This window comes from Macaca mulatta, chromosome 3, assembly GCF_049350105.2.
Source record: "Macaca mulatta isolate MMU2019108-1 chromosome 3, T2T-MMU8v2.0, whole genome shotgun sequence".
Taxonomy (NCBI): Eukaryota; Metazoa; Chordata; class Mammalia; order Primates; family Cercopithecidae; genus Macaca; species Macaca mulatta.
Window position 1 is genome coordinate 175,543,605 of NC_133408.1, and position 18,434 is coordinate 175,562,038.

General features: G+C 47.5%; 1 protein-coding gene across 2 annotated transcripts in view; it reads right to left on the minus strand.

Moving 5' to 3' along the window:
• Positions 1-17,868, minus strand: part of SLC13A4 (solute carrier family 13 member 4) — a 46,375-nt gene extending 28,507 nt beyond the window's left edge. For both annotated transcript variants that reach the window (XM_015134980.3, XM_015134979.3), the window contains exons 1-2: positions 17,080-17,868; positions 11,057-11,185 (exon numbers count right to left, since the gene is read on the minus strand). In XM_015134980.3, the coding sequence (XP_014990466.3) occupies positions 11,057-11,185; positions 17,080-17,178 (228 nt within the window). In that variant the 5' untranslated portion in view covers positions 17,179-17,868. The remainder of the gene's footprint in view (positions 1-11,056; positions 11,186-17,079) is intronic.
• Between the last annotated feature and the right edge of the window lie 566 nt (positions 17,869-18,434).

An 18,434-nucleotide genomic window follows, 5' to 3' on the forward strand; every position in this document is an offset into this window, starting at 1 on the left:
AAAAAAAATCTTCATCTGCTATAACAAGAAGTCAACTGATAAATGCTTACAGTGAGAACTCAAGGACTAATATAAGAATCTCATATAGGAATGGAGCTTAATGACAGAAGAAGCTGTTAACAAAGTTACAAGTTATTGACTCTGAGGGTGGGGTGGGACTTGCTAGGGGGAGAAGTGGAAGGGATGAGAAAGAGACTGCTGACTTTTCATTGTAAGCGTTCAGTATTAAAGTCTCTAATTTTTAAACTTTGTGCACGAAACACTTTGATAACATCAAAACCAAAATAAAGGCAGGCTGCTCCATCTCCTTTTCTTTTGCCCCGTGGACATTTCATTGCCTCTGGTTGATGAGGGTTGTGTAGGAGAAGGGACATGTGCTCTCGCTGTGATCATTTCCTGGGAGGAAGAGCCCCTGCTTCTGGTTAACCTAGTTCTTGTCTCCAATCCCATTCCTCAGCGGACTACTGTCACGAATGCCCCCTGGGGGCAGGGAAGGCCCACTGCTCTGGACAGCTTGTGACTCCATGGCAGAGTCCACTCTAAGAGGGCGGTGATCATGGTCGGCGGGGGGTAGGGTAGGGTAGCGTTGGGGGATGGGGTGTGGTCGGCGGAAGCAGCCCCCTAGGGGGAGCGGGAGGCACTGCAGGATTGTCCTAGGGAAGCGGCTGAACTTGGGGGTCAAGGGCCTTTCTCACTGCCTGGTTACTTTCCCAGGCTTCCAGGAGTTGGCTTTGTCGCACAACCGGAGCTTTATTTTCTTGTCTACCGAGGAGAGAAACCCACAGAAGATGCGGGACTGTTGTGGGAGATGGTCTTTCCACCAACCCCATGACACAGCCCTGCGAAGCTTTTTCAGTCAGTGCAACTGGGGTTACTTTCCCCAGGGACTGACTGACAACAGCTCCGTTTTCTGCCTCTTTAGCATATCCCATTCTAGAACAGTGGTTTGGCTGTGATGGCCTTTTAGGAGACTCAGTGCCTAAATGACAGGTAGGCCACTTTCTCTGGGTTCCACTTGGAGGCAGAGGAAAGGAACCAAGAATATGGAGAGGCTTCTAGTGTCGGCATTTTGCTTGTTGCATTCACTTTCTAATTTGAACTCCACAACAAGTCCTATGAAGCAGCACTATCCGTATCTCAGTTTACTGATGAGGAAACTGAGGGTTTAAGGAGCATCTCTCAGGTCATAGCGTAAGGGCAGAGGCAGGATATCAATGCAGGGCCATCTGAATCCGAAGCCTCCCAGACCGCCTGCCACACCGTGAGCTGGCTGGAAACCCCCCATCTGATTCAACTCTAAGGGGATTTTCTTGGTCTCCCAGACAGCATGAGCTGGCACACATTGCTTGTCGGGTTTTTTGTTTGTTTGTTTGTTTGTTTGTTTTTGTTTTTTTGAGACAGAGAGTTGTTCTGCAGCCCAGGCTGGAGTACAGTGGCGAAATCTCAGCTCACTGCAACCTCTGCCTCCTGAGTTCAATTCTCCTGCCTCAGCCTCCCAAGTAGCTGGAGCTACAGGTGCTTAGAAAAACTAAGGAAATCACCTCAGTGAAACCACTACATCTGCCTAATTTTTTTGGATTTTTTTTTTTTTTTTTTCAGTAGGCATGAGCTTTAACCACGTTGGCCAGGCTGGTCTTAAACTCCTGACCTCAAGTGATCTGCTCATCTGAGTCTCTCCCAAAGTGCTGAGATCACAGGCAAGAACCACTGCACCCAGCCCACTGGTACACATTTTTAATCTTCATTTATAATCTCAGTCCTGACATTGGCCTTAAATGCCCCGGCCAGAGCCAGTCTGAGCTCCAGGCCCAGCTTCAGTGGGATATTGGCTCTGTGCTGGGGGTTTGGTGGGCTCAGCTTTATTCTCATGTCTTTCCTGCTCCCTCCTAAGTGATACCATGTGCTCGGGAGACATGGCCTGGGGCTCAGGATATGGTTTGTAATTACAGAGGTAACGTCACTGAGTGGGGAAGAGGGAGGACTCTGGAGTCAGCCAGGACTCTACTGCGTGACCCCTAAACAAGTTATTTGGCCTCTCTGGGCTTCATGTTCTCATCTAAAAAACAACAACAAAAAGGAAGGTTTTGTGAGTCCCTACCTCATGAGGTTATTAAATGACACGTGCAAACCAGCTGGCATGGCCTGCCACATTGATGGCCAGGATCCCTGGTGACTCTTCCTGTTAGGAAGTACTCCATCTAAAGGCTGACCTGGTTTGAGGCCATTAGCACACAGAGTGGGCTCATCCATGCACAGAGCAAAGCCACAGGGCTTTTTCATTTCAGAAATTAAAATTCTGTTCAGTGGTGCTGTTTGTTAGTTTTCTAGCCCATTGATTTTTCTTTCACAATAACACCTGGGTTATTCAGAACCTCCCAGGGAACACCAGACTTCCAGGATTCTTGAGGATGACTATAATTGTTTTCTAGAGTGTGCTGCAGATTTCCTGCCTTTATCAACAGAGCCCGTGCATTCTCCCCGGCTTCTTGTGAGACACGTGCCAACTCTCCCCAGCTTCTTGTGAGACACATGCCAACTCTCCCCAGCTTCTTGTGAGACACATGCCAACTCTCCCCATCATAGCCTCAGCCCAGGGAGCCCCTTATCGCCCTTGCCCTTGACTAGCTGTCCAGGCTGCTGGTCCTTCTCTGGTCCTTGGGTCTGCGTTTTGCTGGTTTCCCGTCTCATTCTTAGGCGGCTGCAGTTTCCCAATGTGAGGATGTTTGCCATTAGCATTCCCTTCCCCGTTTTCTAATTTCCCAGACTCATATCCTGTGAGCTGGGAAGCCAGATAACGAAGCTTGTTAGAGTCATTTGTAAAGAGAAGTTAGATTCTAAGTGGCTGTTCCTCCCCAGGAGTAAAGTGCATGGGTGTTAGGACATTTGCATTGGTGGTTTGATTGCTTTTTCTGCTTTTCTGCTCTGTGGTTTTTCTCAGTATGCCACATCACTGAACTTGGAGAGCAGAGGTGTTTCTGGACTGTGTTATAGGAAAGATGGGCTCAAGGACGTCACCTTGACAAGGAATAGCTATAGCAATCTTGGGCTATGAAGTTCAGACGAGCTACCTGCTATTGGACAAGCTAATGAACCTCTGTACCTCTGTCACCAATTCTTTAAAGGGCCAATAGTGATGCTACATAGTTAATTTAATCTGCTGTGACATGGGCTTTACATGTAAGATAATGCAGGTGGGCTCTTACTTGTTTTAATTGTATATATTTTTTAATTTTATGTATTTTTTGACAGAGTCTCACTGTGTTGCTTAGGCTGGAGTGCAGTAACATGATCTTGGCTAACTGCAACCTCAGCCTCTCAGATTGAAGCGATTCTCCTGCCTCAGCCTCCCCAGTAGCTGGGACTCCAGGCACCCACCCACCACTGCGTCCGGCTAATTTTGTATTTTTAGTAGAGACTGGGTTTTGCCATGTTGGTCAGGCTGGTCTTGAACTCCTGCCCTGAAGTGATCCGGCCGTCTTGGCCTCCCAAAGTACTGGGATTACAGGTGTGAGCCACCGTGCCCAGCCTCATCTGAACAATTTTGCAGTGAAATTCTCTGAACCCTGGGAGCAGATACCTGGCCTGGCTCCCACTCAGTGCTAGGCTAAGCCCCGCCAGGGCTGAAGCCCCCCAGGACTCCATTCCAGTTAGTGTCCAAGCAGCGCAGCCAAGCCAGCAGTGTCTCCTCTCCACCTTCCCTGGGGGCAGGAATGCTGTTTCTGCTGGGTTCAGCAGGGGCTCAGACACCCTTCTCATCACCTGATTTGCATTCCTGGTTCCATCTGTTTTATATATTGAGTCTTCTAAGATTTGGTTTAAAGAAAAGTTTTCGTTGCTTAAAAAAACATTCTTTGCAAATCCTGCCCTAGAGAAGTCTAAAGTAGAGAGACCCAGATGGGTGCTGGCATGACCCAGAAGCTGGCCCAACTCCTGCATGACTGGAGACACTGATTCATACCCACCACCAACCCTGCCCCAGTTTCTTCTTTGGGACTGTATGAACTACCCAGATGGGGAAACTGAGGCAGGGGGCTGGGCTCTGAGCCACGAGCCAAGGGGCTGCTGGTCAGGTGGTGGCTCAGAGGTAGCTGCTCCTCCCCACAGAAACATTAGCTTGGTCTCGAAAGACTGCAAGGTCTGTAGGCTCCCACTGAAAGCCCAGTGTGGAGCGCAGCCCTGGGCTGCATCTGGGTGGCTCAGGGTGAAGGCAGCCTGGGGTTCAGGTAGGTGGCCAGCTGGATGTCCAGCCCACATGCCCACGGGCCTGCATGCAGAGGGCTGGTCAGCCTCCATGGCGAGGAAAGGTGGGAAAGGCAGAGCTGAGAGTGCTTTGTGGAATACCCCCAGGCTTGAACAAACAGAGAAAGTCAGGGTAACGAGTCAGAGGGCAGGAATCTGGCGGGTCAGAAAGATCAGGACCCAGCAGGGAAGCGGATTCATGACAGCCGACTCCAGTGGCACTGGGCGGCAGAGGCTGGTTATCCCAGTGGCCACGGCCTGGACTCCTCTCCTGCCCCTGCAGCCTGGAAGCGGAGTGAGACCGGCCCAAGGCCTGCAGCACAGGGCCAGAGACCGCTGTCTGGGCCCAGGTGAGAGTGTGTGTGTGAGAGTGTGTATGTGAAAATGTGTGTGTGTATATGTGTGTCTATATGTGTGTATTTGTGTGTATGCGAGTATGAGTGTGAATGTATGTGTGTGTGAGGGTATTTGTGTGAGTGTGTGAATGTGTGTGTATGTGTGTGTATAAGTGTATGTGTATGTGTGTATGAGTTTATATGTGTATGCATGTGAATGTGTGTACGAATATGTATGTGTGTGTCTGTGAGTGTATATGTGTGTATATGGGTATGTGTGAGTGTGTGAGTGTATGTGTAAGTGTATGTGTGCATGAGTGTGTATGTGAGTGTGTGTATGTGTATGTATATGTGAGTGTATGTGTGAGCATGTGTATGACTGTGTATGAGTATGAGTGTGTGTGAGTGTATGCATATGTGAGCTTATGTATGTATATGAGTGTGCCTGTGAGTGTGAGTGTATGTATATGTGAGCATGTGTATGAGTGTATGTGTATGTGTGTGAGTGTTGTGTATGTATGTGTGAATGTGTGTGTATGAGTGTGAGCATGTGAGCGTGTGTATGTGTATGAGTGTGTCTGTGAATGTGTATTAGTGTGTATGAGTGTGAGCGTGTGTGTATGAGTGTGTATGAGTGTGAGTGTGTGTATGAGTGTGTCTGTGAATGTGTGTGAATGTGTATTAGTGTGTATGAGTGGGTGAGTGTGTATGAGTGTGTATGTGAGTGTGTGTGCGCACTGGGGAAAGGATAGAGATAAAGAGCACATGCAATTACTCCCTGAAGTGCACCCTAACCCTGGGCCTCCTGGAGAGCTGTGTGTTCCCAATCCCCAACATCCAACCCATGCTTTCTACTCCACCAGAGAGCCCTGCAGTGCCCACCTCTATGCCATTCTCCTACAGACAGTAAATCTTAGCTAACTTGATTGACACAGGTATCATGCCCAGGCTATAAACTTTGGGAGCAACGCTTTAGAAGGGGCTTGGAGGACTTCAGAGGCAGATATAATGACAGTAAGTGAGAGTCACAGTGGAGCCAAAACAAAAACAGACAAACACAAACCTAAAATGCAGGGCTAAGCCCTGTGTATCAGCAAAGGAAGCATCAGCTGGATGCTCACAAGATCATAGAGGGACCTTAGAGTCCGACCCATCTCCCAAGGCACAAAGTCTATGTCTAGTGTATCTGGCATGGTCATTTGGCTCAGACTTCTAGGGACGGGAACACAAGGACCACACATGGCAACTCATTTCAGAGTTTTCCTTTATACAGAACGGGGAATTTCTTTATGGTGCTCTGACTCTGGTTCTGGTGTGACACTTTGGGCTTGGAGTGTGGAGCCATGGAAGCCTGGACTCATGGAAGCCTGGACTTATGTCCCCTTAAGTCTTCTCTTCATTCCTCATGTGACTCAGGTTCCAGCTTTTTGACATCCTGGCCACCCACCTCTGGATGAGCTCCTTATCCAGAATTTGATGCACTGGACACATCATTTATTAATTTTTAAAATTAAAAAAAATTTTTTTTGAGATGGAGTCTCACTCTGTCATCCAGGCTGGAGTGCAGTGGTATGATCTCAGTTCACTGCAACCTCCGCCTCCCGGGTTCAACAGATTCTCTTGCCTCAGCCTCCTGAGTAGCTGGGACTACAGGCATGTACCACCACACCCTGCTAATTTTTTATTTTATTTTATTTTTGGTAGAGACAGGTTTTCACCATGCTGGCCAGGCTGGTCTCGAACTCCTGACCTCAGGTGATCCCCCCCGCCTCGGCCTCCCAAAGTGCTAGGATTACAGGCGTGAGCCACCGTGCCTAGCCCACAATTTATTAATTCAACAGAAGATTTTGGTCACATTGCCTAGGGGTTAAGAGCTCAAGTTCTGGAATCGTTCAATCTTGGATTCAAGTCCTGGCTCCACCACTTAGTAGCTGCATAATCTCGGGTAAGTAAGTTACTTAACCTCTGAACTTCAGTTTCCTCCTCTTTAAAATGAAGATAAAAATAATAGCTCCTTCACAGAGGATTGAGTTATATAGTGTGTGTAAATGACCTCCCACAGTGCCTGGCGTATGGTAAACACTCGGAATTTGGCAGCCACGTTGGACTGATGGTGACTCATGCTGAGCCTGTACTTAGCTGAAAGCCAAGGGTCTTTTTCGCATGAACTGCTGGCATTTATCCTTATTAGACTTCATTTTGTCAGTTTCAGTCCATTGTCTCTTCCTGTCCACATGTCTCATTCTGCCACCGTACATTAGCACCGTACATTAGCCAGCTAGCGCATCCAACTTAGCCATCTGCAAATCTGATAATGTGCCTTTTATATTTTCAACTGCAATCTCACCCTAGTCTGGTGCCAACATGTTATTCAAGATTCTTTAGGTTCAGCTGTTCACCCAACCCTCAAGTTACTCAGTTGTGCTTTCTCATGGAGCCCACTCTGGCTCCTCCGAGTGAGAAATTCTTTCTTTCCCCCTGGAAATTTTGAAGGCTCCAAGGAAAAAGTTAAATTAGATTTAATAACTTCTGTTTAAAAGACCAAGGAAATTATAAAACCCATTAGAAGGACTGTAATCAAAAATTGGTCAACATGAAGTTTGGGCAGTTGGCAGTGTAAATTTTATTTATCTAGAACATCCCCTCTTGAGGAGTGGTATAAATCCTCCACAATGCCAGAAATCGAGGCATCACTGCATAGGGCATTCTGTATTTTTCCACATGGTTTATACTTTCTCTCTATTAAAATAGAAACTTCTCCAGGTCAGGAGCCTTTCTGTCATTTTGTATCTCTTATCAGCACCTGAGTCTGAGCTTCGCACACAACTCCTAATACCCACTGGCTGACAAACCATCACTGTAAAAATGGACCATTTATATGTACTTGTGATGGTTAACTTTGCATGTCAACCTGGGTGGACTACGGGGTGCCCAGGTTAAGCATTGCTTCTGGGTGTTCCTGGATGAGATTGGCATTTGAATCAGTGGATTGCCCTCCACCATGTGGACAGACATCATCCAATCTGTCGAGGGCCTAACTAGAACAAAAGGTGGAGGAAGCGGCAATTTGCCTGCTTTTTCCAGTCTCACTACCTGGGCTGGAACATCTCTCATCTCCTGCCCTGGGACTGGAATCTACACCATTGGCTTCGCTGGTTCTCAGGCCTTTGGACTCGCACAGAGTGACAGCACCAGCTCTCCTGGGTCTCCTGCTTGCAGGTGGCAGCTTATGGGATGTCTTAGTCTCCATAATTAATCAAGTGAGCCAATTCCCACACACACACACGCACACACACACACGCATGCGCACTAGTCTCCTCTTGGTTCCGTTTCTCTGGAGAAACTGCAGAACATATCGAGCTTCAGACAGTGAGAGCTCAGATATGAGACTCAAGAGGGGAGAGATGACATTTCGTTTATTTTTGTCACCCTCAGGGTACCTGTATCATCCCATGTTGCACCTGGTAGATCTAGAACTCAGAAAATATGTTTTTCTACATGTTGAATGAATAACATGAGGGAACACAGCCACAGTCCCAGAGTCACACTGATCCTATTCACGTGCCTTCCTTCCCTCACTGAAGATGACATTACTGACACATTGTCAAGAAACACTGCAATCAAGAGCCGTGAATAGAGGTCTGATGCAGGGATGGCGCTGGGCTAGATAGGCCATAGACATTGTACATCCCAGAGAGCATGAACCTTGGTGGGGAGAGTACATGTCTATGAAAAGTTTACATCTGGTGTATCTGATGCACCATTTAAAAGATAAAGACATCAAATAGACTCAAAGAGAAGGGATCAATACTTTCAGCCTTTGGTCGTTGAAAGGGCTTCACCAAAGAAAGTAATTGAGTAGGGCTTTAAAGGTCAAAGGAATGGGAGAGAACTTTCCAAAGTGGAAGAATAACCCAAGTCGCAGTAAGAGGATGGTCAAGAAGTAGGTGGGTTTGGGGAATGACAAGGATTTGGGGGCTCCTAAAGAGCACCAGCCCAGCTTCCCCCTATGAGCCATGGCACATTCTGGTGTCACAGTGGTGCACAGGTGGTTGTGGAATAGGTGTTTTTTCTGCAAAGTTAACTGGCTCAGAAAGGGCTATAACCCATGTGCTCTGCCTTACTGGCATTTCCCTCCAATCTGAGCTAAGAAGTTCAGCTAAACAGACTATATTTGGACTAAGCTGCTCCCTGTAGCCCAACTACTAAATATCATCATCAGCCAAAGCCATGTCACCAGGCAGGTGGATTAGGATTTTTCACCTCAAATGATAAGACATGCTTTCTGGCTCCTCCAGCCCCCAGCAATAGGGACACACAGCCCCTCCCTGGACTGTCTTCCTTTACTTCTCACAGAGTCCTGTTACCCTCCCAAGCAACTGCCTCTGCAGACTCTCCTTATGGACAAAGGGGCGTCCCTCGGATAACTGTTGCCCGGCAACATCTCTGCTGTGCCCTTGGAGAAATAGAGACACTGTCTGCTTGAAAGCTAAGGCATGCTGTTGGCTTTTGGGCTGCCTATAGTGAAACACAAAGATTAGGTTTCTCAATTAATAGTTTTCTCACTTTAAAATGTTATTTAGGATTCAGTTCTTTCTAAACGTCATTTTTTCCCTCTACCCTCTACTTTCAACCCCTGCCCTTGCTGGTTTTAATTTCACAATTTTAAAGAGAAGCCTGGAGAACAAGCTTGTAGAGCTCTCATAAGAAAAGTCACATTTTAGGTTGCTTTTTTCTTTAGGCAGATACAAAACCCCATATTACCTATTCTTTTTTTTCACAAAAGAACGGGGGCAATTAGAACAACTGCCTGGTGATTCTGGTAACAGATTAGCTTTTACATGAGTCCCCAGGATATTGGGGTTGTACCCATCTCCAGGAATGAAAGCACTGCTGAGAGCTTTGGGGATTCTATTCTTTTTGGTGAGCCTGAGGCTATGGCTATGCAATGCCCACTATATATATATGTGTGTGTGTGTGTGTGTAGATAGCCACACCCACACATATATATGTGTATAGATAAATAGATAGATACAAAGAAGAAGGAGAGAGAGAGAGAGACAGGGGAAGGGGGGGTGGGGAGAGAGAGAGAAAGAAAGAAAAGGAACCTAAAAGCAAACAAAAAACTAGTCAGTTAAATCTATCCAGTAGAAAGACAAAGTGTTCATTTGCAGTCAAATACAACTGTTGGAGAATTGCCTAATTCTACTTTTGGAAAGTTCTGTTGCCTATTAAAGCATCCATAGGCCCAGCTCCGTTCTTCCTCATATCACAGAAGCGAAAGACTCACAGTTCTTAGTAATAACTCCATGTGTTCACAGTGCCATGAAGCCACATACCACTTTATGGAGTCTTTTGCTTATGGTGTAGTGATCAAGTGTATACACTTTGAAATCTAATAGTTACAGGTTTGAATCTCATTCTGCTACTTTCAGCTTTGTGATTTGGGGTGAGTCTCTTAATTCTCTGAGCTTAGCTGTAAAATGGAAATACTAGCATGTGCCTTGTAGAGCTCTTGGGAGTATTACATAACAAATGGAGCACTTCTGATAGAGTGCCTGGCGCTTAGTAGGCATTCAAACATGAGCTTCCTTTTGTCTTCCTTCTGTGCCTCTGCCCCTAACCTTACCCCCGTCTCTACGATTCAGGCTTTTTCATCAGAAACCCTAAGCAGAGACCAGGTGTGAATAATGAGACAGTTCAAATGGAACCAGGTGTTGCTGAATGAGATCATCATTCATTTTGCTCCCAGGTTCTGGCTGTTTTGTTTTGTTTCTTTTTCCCTACTCATGGCAGGCTTAAATATTTGCTCTGAAATTTTGCCACAACCTGGGCTTCCTGCTGACAATTTCCATTTGAGCTTTTGAGAATGCCACAGACAGTGAGTGGAGAGGGCTCACTCTAGGGAAGGCGCAAAGAAAGAACATGCGGTAACTTAAGTTGGGGGAGAAGAAACAGAAATGTTGTTTTTTGGAGGGGTGGATGAAAACATTGTCAGGGCTGAGGGAAACATGGTAAGTCTCTCTGTAACAAACATTCATTGAGCACCTACTGGATACAGGCTCAGCTTTCTAATGAGATGCCCCCAAAATGGGAGGTCGGATTCCTGCCTTTGTGTGCTTATCATCGAAACAGACATCCAGAGACTGAAAAAGGTCAACAGCAGCTGAGTTTTCGGCATCAATCACACAGCTCCTAAAAGGTTTCAGACCGAGGGAGCAACTGGATGTGTTTAATCAAGCAAGGCTTCCTGAAAGAGGCAAGTTTTGAGCCAGTTTGAAGGAGATGAGGATTATGGGTGGAAGGAGAGGAATTCAGGGTCTAGAACTGCAGATGCCAAGGCTCAGTGTTAAGCGGTCATTCCAGTGGGTGACAAGGCCCCCTCATCCTCAAGTGCTGAGTGAATCTCCCTTCATTGGAGGCTCTCTTTCAGGGGCCCTGCAGGGACCCAGGCAGGGGGGTGGGGCTACAAGTGGTCTAACCTCATTGGATCGGAGGACTCCGAAGAATGGGTAGAGGAAGGCCGGCACCAGGGCTGCAGCTCCCAGAGGCACTGCCTCCGACACCCAGTACACAGCAGTCACGATCAGCACGTAAGCACACGAGGCCTCCTGCGAGGGAAGGAAAGGGGCAGTCATTCACCGGAATAGCAGGAATAGTCACTGCCACTGAGCATCTGGATGCAACCCTGACATCGAAGCAGCAGGTACTCGGACTCTAATGCAGGTACAAGCATACAGCCCTGGGACCAAAGCCGGACTGGCAGGCGAGCATGGTGAATACATGGTGAGTCCATCCTTTGGTGGGTGACATTCTGGCTGCTCCTTGGGGGACCGATGCCTGGCGCGTGGTTTGCACTGGTGTGTAGCCAGGCAGCTCTGAGGGTTCTGGAAACTGCCAAGGTGGAGATTGAACTCAACTGCAGTGACCAGACCCATGATTACAAAACCATACAAGTGGAGTTCAAAGCTTTAACTTGAACTGGGATGTAACTGGTGTTAAGTTGACTGGGTAGTAGAAGTTCTTGGGGTAGTTGGAGATAGGAATCACTGCGTGCGGTTGGGACTGGGGCTCACACTTGTAATCCCAGCACTTTGGGAGGCCAAGGTGGGAGGATCACTTGAGCCCAGGAGTTTGAGACCAGCCTGGGCAATATACAGCAAGACCCCATCTCTAAAAAATAAAAGATAAATTAGCCAGGTGTGGTGGCACAGGCCTGTAGTCCCGGCTACTTGGGAGGCTGAGGCCGGAGGATCACTTGAGCCCAGGGGCTTTAGGCTGCATGCAGTGAGCTATGGTCATGTGCCACTGCACTCCAGCCTGGGACTACAGGACTACAGAGTGCGATGCTGTCTCCGGGAAAAAAAGAAAGAAAGAAAAAAGGACAGTTAGTTCACATGTAAGCTCTGAGATCAGCCATCCTGAATTTGACTCATGTGCCTAAGATATGAAGATATGTGGCATTGGTGTGCGCCTGACTGAAGAGAAGTGGATCAGTAAGAAGTGAGATTTACAAACAATCCAAAAGGTGGTTTCTGGACTGTGCTCTTGCAGCCCTGGGCATCTTGGGTGTGTCTCAAGAATATCCCAGGGAGATGAGCAAGACTTGGAATCTGGACCCCCTCTCTAGCCTCATCCCAAATGGAGTAGCTTTGTTCTCATTTGATTCATATACAAACATTACATGTGAAATTTCATTTGGAAAAAAAAAAGTCTTTACTGCTTTAAAAATGAATAAACAAAGTTAAATCCCCCTGTTTTAGACTATTTGCTGAAACAACTTGATTCAGTAGTAAATTTTAATCAAATAAATTGTTAGGCAAGAACTGGTTGACCATTCCCCCTTCAGTTTTGGATCTGAGGTTCTATCATGTTTTGCGTCTAGAGATTGATCCTTCACCCAAAGGTCTCTGTACGAGTTAATAAGGAGCTCCCTTCCCTGGGAGAGGAGGAAGGCAGCGATCCTGAGCATGGGACTCTCATTTTGGATGAAGAAGCATCAGCTCCTAACTCAGTGTTTCTCAGCCTTGGCACTACTGACATTTAGGGCCACATAGTTTCTTGTTGCAGGGGGCTGTCCTGTGCACTGTAAAGGAGCAGCATCCTTGGTCTCTACCCACTAAATGCCAGTAGCACTTCCTCCATTGTGACAACCAAAAAACCGTCTCTAGACATTGTCAAATGTCCCTTGGGGAGGTAAAATGATCCCTGATTGAGAGCCACTGCCCTAACCAGGGTCTGGTTCTCATTGCTCTTGGACTCCATTCTACCTGCCTGACCCCATGGAAACATCCATCTACAAAGACTAAAGACAGCCATCTATCTGGAAGGGGAAGCCTGGAAATTCACCGACATTTTCCATAGCCCACTCACTTTGCTGGCTGGACAACCCAGGGGTGCACAGGGTGCACAGGGTAATGAAGTACAACATTCTTATCAAAAGCCAGCCCTCCAGCAGCTTACCCTCTAGTCATGCTGATGGCCCTGAATTGCGCTGATGAAGGCTGTTATGACAGGTTACTAGCTTGCTCTAGGGAGAGGCTACAGTTCAAGGGCCTTGTTAATGGGAACATCACCGAGCTCCGTGACTCGGAATACCATTTATAGAAAATCCAAGTTGGCTGTGGGCACCTCAATTTTTACATAGTTCTAAACCACCAGGACTCGTGTCTGACTTGCCCTGAGGCTGGCTGCTGATCAAGGAACCCGACAAATCTTGCTGTTTATCGCCCCTTGAGTTCAGAACACGCGTCCTCAAACTCTTGCATAAAAGTTACAAAAGGTCGCTGTATCAGTGAGGGGCAGCAGGAGTGATTAAATCAGCTGGGCTGGCAAGGACCTTTGCTCTCCTGACATTCGTGGATTATGGGATTGGGGTTTGAGAAATGGGAACTGGGCCCAATGATTGTTGACTGTAGCTCCCCACTGAGATGTTCTCTGGGGCCAAAAGATCAGAGGGAAGATAAAACTTTTGGAAGTGCTGATAAGACAACAGAACCAATGGTGGGAAAAAAAAAAAAAAAAAAAAAAAGGCTCCACTTGGAAACGAATTCAATTTAGAGAAATACCCTGTTTGCTATAGAAATAAAACTACCTAAACGAGTTCAAGCCCACGTGTTCTCGTCTCTTTTCTGGGAAAGAGACAGAGTGGCAGATCTTAATTCCAGTTGAAGAGAAAGAGTTGAGAGACAAAATGTCTGCCCCTCACTGGGGCCCCTTATTTCTCCCTGGAACCCTTAGTCTTTCTTGATCTGGTCATTACAGGGCTACAAGTTATAAGTTAAGGGGAAGGAGGTGGGGAGAGAAGGTGGGGAGAAAGGGAAAGGAGAAAGAGGAAAGGAGCCTGTAATCCCAGCACTTTGGGAGGCTGAGGTGGGTGGATCACTTGAGGTCAGGAGTTCGAGACCAGTCTGGCCAACATGGCGAAACTGTCTCTACTAAAAATACAAAAAAATTAGCCAGATGTGGTGGCACATGCCTGTAATCCTAGCTACTCAGGAGGCTGAGGCAGGAGAATGCCTTGAACCCGGGAGGCAGAGGTTGCAGTGAGCCAAGATTGCGCCACTGCGCTCTAGAGCCTGGGTGACAGAGTGAGACTCTGTCTCGAAAAAAAAAAAAAAAAAAAAAAGAGGAGAGAGAGAGAGAAAGAAAGAGAGAGGACTTTCCTTCTGCCGGGCACCTTTAGGAGAATTTGGGTAAAATAAGGCAAACATTTTGGTTGTAAATATTATTAGACATGCGACTAGGTTGCTGGAGGAAGTAAGTCATCAGGCCACCTTCACCCAGCAGTAGTAAGGACAGGATTGATTACTATCATTTTTTACCTGCATTTTCCTTAGAGTAGAAGAATGGACAAGAGACACCTTTAGAGAGTCTTTCCGTATAGTTTCCACTTATTTCACCCATGGAATCTCCATAAACTTCATTTTTCCACTTCTAAACCTTCCCAAAATTCAGGAGGTAAGCTTGTATTCAGACAACCAAAAATACTGCAAAGTTTGCTTACAAGGAGTCCCATGTCCCCGGCGCCTATCCCATGTCTAGCAGGTGGCTCAATTCACGTGGGCTAAACTGCACTGGACTTCTCTGCTGGCTGTCAGGTCTCGCTCATCTGGAGAGAATATTCTGCAACCCCCAGGCTCTTTATCAACACCACTGGTTCCTTATAAACAGGTGTGTGGGGGTTGGGGATTGGTGAGTATTCAGACAATGTCTTCAAGGGACAGTGCTATCTACTATTTTTTGGTTTCTGTTTACAAGTAGAGGAAAGAGTTTGAAAGTGGCATTTCCCTATGTAGGACGTTTCCTAGTCAGCTACTAACTTAGGCATGGAACTGCTCGTTTTCCATGCAGTTTGACCACTCCAGTGATATCCCACTCCAACTTCACTGGAAGGAGGTTAAAGTCTGTTATCTGTTACCATGAACGACTGGGGGCACCTTTTAAAAAAATTTAGCTTGGGTGGTTGAGATGCAACTTTTATCCCACTGGGGGCACTGAGGAAGGGCTTAGTTATGGATGCCCTCTCTTGTACCCTCTTCTTCTATAACATGATAAATAGTGTCTGGACCTCTAGTTTTAGAGAGCTGGGCAAGAAAAAGGGGGAAGGTCATTTTGACTCCTCCTAAAATGTAGCTGAGGCTTGTCGCTTAGAAGAACTATCAAAACTGCAGGCCAGGAGCTCCTGTCCAGGTACTGCATCACTGCTCTCAACTCCAGCCCAGGGCAAGCACATCTATTTGGAATTTTAAGGGTTCAATATCAGAATCCAAAAGTTTGAGGCAGGCCAGGCATGGTAGCTCACACCTGTAATCTCAACATTGTGGGAGGATCACATCAGACCACGAGTTTGAGACCAGCCTGGGAAACATGGTGAAGCCTCCATTTCTACAAAAAAGAAAAAAATTTTTTAAATTTTTTAATTAGCTGCATGTGGTGGTGCTTGCTTGCCTGTAGTCCCAGCTACTCCGGAGGCTGAGGCACGAGGATTGCTTAACCCCAGGAGCTCTGCAGTGAGCTATGATTGTGCCACCGCACCCCAGACTGGGTGACAGAGTGAGACTCTGCGTCTACAAAAAAAAAGTTTGATGAAAGGGGTGACAGATGGATGAAAGACACTCTACCTGCTGGGCACCTAGTCTGTGCCTTCTGTGGGCTGTGGCCAAGGTCCCCAAAGGTGGGGCTGACTCAACCAGGAGATATGAGAGTTTCCTGATACTGCTTAGGAGAGGAGGCTAATATGTCCCTTGGTAATAGTCCCTTATATCAACCTGACATTGAGAAAAAACAAAAACAAGAAAAGACACAAAAAGAAAAAAAATCAGACCCATTTGGACAAAGCAGAAAATTGACTGGGGAACAGTCCAGGAAAAATGTCAGCAGCAATCACTGTCTGCTAATCCCAGCCCAGTTTTAATTGGCATCTCCCTGGCACTCTGGAGTATTTATTCTATGAAAGATTTAAGCCAGTTTGTTTTTGAGAAGAGCCATCCTAATCCCTTCTGTTTAACTTTTTAACTTAATCTTGGTTACCAAGTTACTTAAGGAGCAGAGTAGAAGAATTACTCCCCCTCCTACAAACGTGATTAACCTGTTTTAGCTTACTTTTCCTAAAGTCTCCAGGGCAGTGCCAGCTGCAGGACGGGGACAAGCCACAGACAGGAGGAAGAGAACAGCGGAAGGAAGGGAAGGGAAGCAGGTGACCACGGGGAGGGTGTGACAGTCAAGCTGGATGCGGAGCCAGAGCTCAGGTTCCTCTGTTCACACAAACCAGGTGAGGAATGAGCTCACGGGGTAGAGTTTGAGGGCTCTTATCTCTTTTTTATCGTGCCACTTTTTGTCTGTCCTTCAAGGGCACAGAGAAGAAAACACAGAAGACACAAATAATTCAAGGCCACATGCATGGGACTGGGGCAGCCTGCCAAGCTCTTCTTTCCTTCCTTCTCTACTCATTCATTCCCTAAAGCTGATAGAAGCCTTCGGGATTAGAGCTTCAACTGTGGTCATCGAAGCCCACCAGGATGCCACCACAGACCACAGACTGGCTCCACCGTTCTCTTCCTCCCCCAGCCTTCTCCTCAGTGCCACTGTTGGGAGCTCTTTCTGTGTCTCCAGGGGCTCTCAGATAACCAGGGTCCCAGGTGAATTCCCGACAAACACAGATGCACCATGTCGTTTGCATGGGTGTCGCTGGCCCTGGCTGCTGGGGCGGGCTGGCCTGCTGCTTGGTGCAACATCCATCAGTCACTTCTGCCAAGGCCCCTACTCTGTCCTGACCCCTGGTGGAGGCCATGGGGTTGGGGCACTGGGACTGGGATAGGAGATGAACATGACAGCTTTTAGGAAGAAGGTATCTTGGTTTCCTCCAGAAAAACCCTTCCATCTCTTTAAACCCACCACAAGCCACTTTGAGGGACTGCCTGAGCACCCCATGTTCCCCATCGACCTCCCCTCTTTGCCCTCCCACTGACTCCCTGATCCCCGGCGGGCGCAGGTCGGTACTCACGCTGCTGGGGTGGAGGACGGGCAGAGGCAGCAGCAGGAGCGGGACGCAGACGACCAGCAGCAGCTTCCGGGCTCGGAGCAGGCCCTGCAGCAGGCCCATCGCGCCGCTGTCCTCTCCAGCTCGTCCTCGGACCCCGCTCTGCCGGCGAAGGGCTTCCTCCCTGGGCACTGCTCTCTATCCAGAGAGACTTCTTAAACCTTTCTTGGCTTCCAAGAGTCCTCCTTCGTCTTGGGGGCAGAACTGGAGGGCAGTTATACCCTCGCTGTTTCTGCAAGAGGCTGGGCTCCCGGCCTCCTGCTTTAGGTGGGATTGATGAGCATCGTTTTGTGACCAGCAAAAAGGAACTGGGAAAGGATGATAAACGGGGGCATAGTGGGCCTTCTCTCGGCTTGATTAGTAATAGAGTAACTTCATTCTAGGTGTCAGCAAAAACCCTCTTAATCCATTAAACCACACCTTTGCTGCTGCTGCTCGGCCTTGAAGAAATCATTTAAAAGCTTAAAAACATGAAAAACGCTCAGAGCATATTGTGCTCTCCATCAGTTTTCCTCCCTCTGATGACCTATTTTGGGGAGTCCTTGTTTCATCTCCTACCTAGGCTCCCTGTTCGTAAGAATCTAGTAGCCCCTTTCCTTAAAACAAGCACCTGAGCTTGTCAGAGTTGCAGGCGGACTTCAGGTGGGGCTGCTGGTCGCTCCCAGGACCTGGTATCTTAACTCTGTTCACATGTCTTTCCCTCAGATTGGTTCCCTACTTATAATTTGCCTTGAGCCTGGGCCTCCAAAGCAGAAAAGAAAAGTCCCCACGACATTCCTTTTTATCAAAGGACAAAAACTTACTGGAGGCCCACCTTTAACTTTCATCCACCAATGGGAAGCTGGGACAGAGGCAGTAGCTCCGCCCACTCCTCAAAGCCAATCAGCAAATTGAAAAGAAAGAGTTAATTTCTCTCGCCGAGGCCGCTCTTGATTGGTCACAGCGGGGGCTTGCTGATTCCGCAGAACCTAGGCAGCCTGCTAAGCTTATTTTTCAGTTTCTCCAACTTCCTACGGCTGGAGTGATGACCATCATCGTAAACATAATCTCACGTACCCAAGCACAGCTTTATTGTTTCGGATCATAGGACACAGAGCTTTGGCTGGGAGGGCCACCTGCTGATCTAGACCTTAGGAAGGGAATGTTCCTGGTGGCAGGGAGAAAATGCAACATTCCTTTTGGAGAATTTGCCTCAGAGAGTACAAAGTTAAGCCTTTCAGACTTCCCTGCTGGCAAAGATCGTTCGCCTCAGCACCAGGGGGGAATATAAAGGGTCTAGGCCAGCCGAGGGTATGAGCCCGTGAGAAAGACTCCAGATC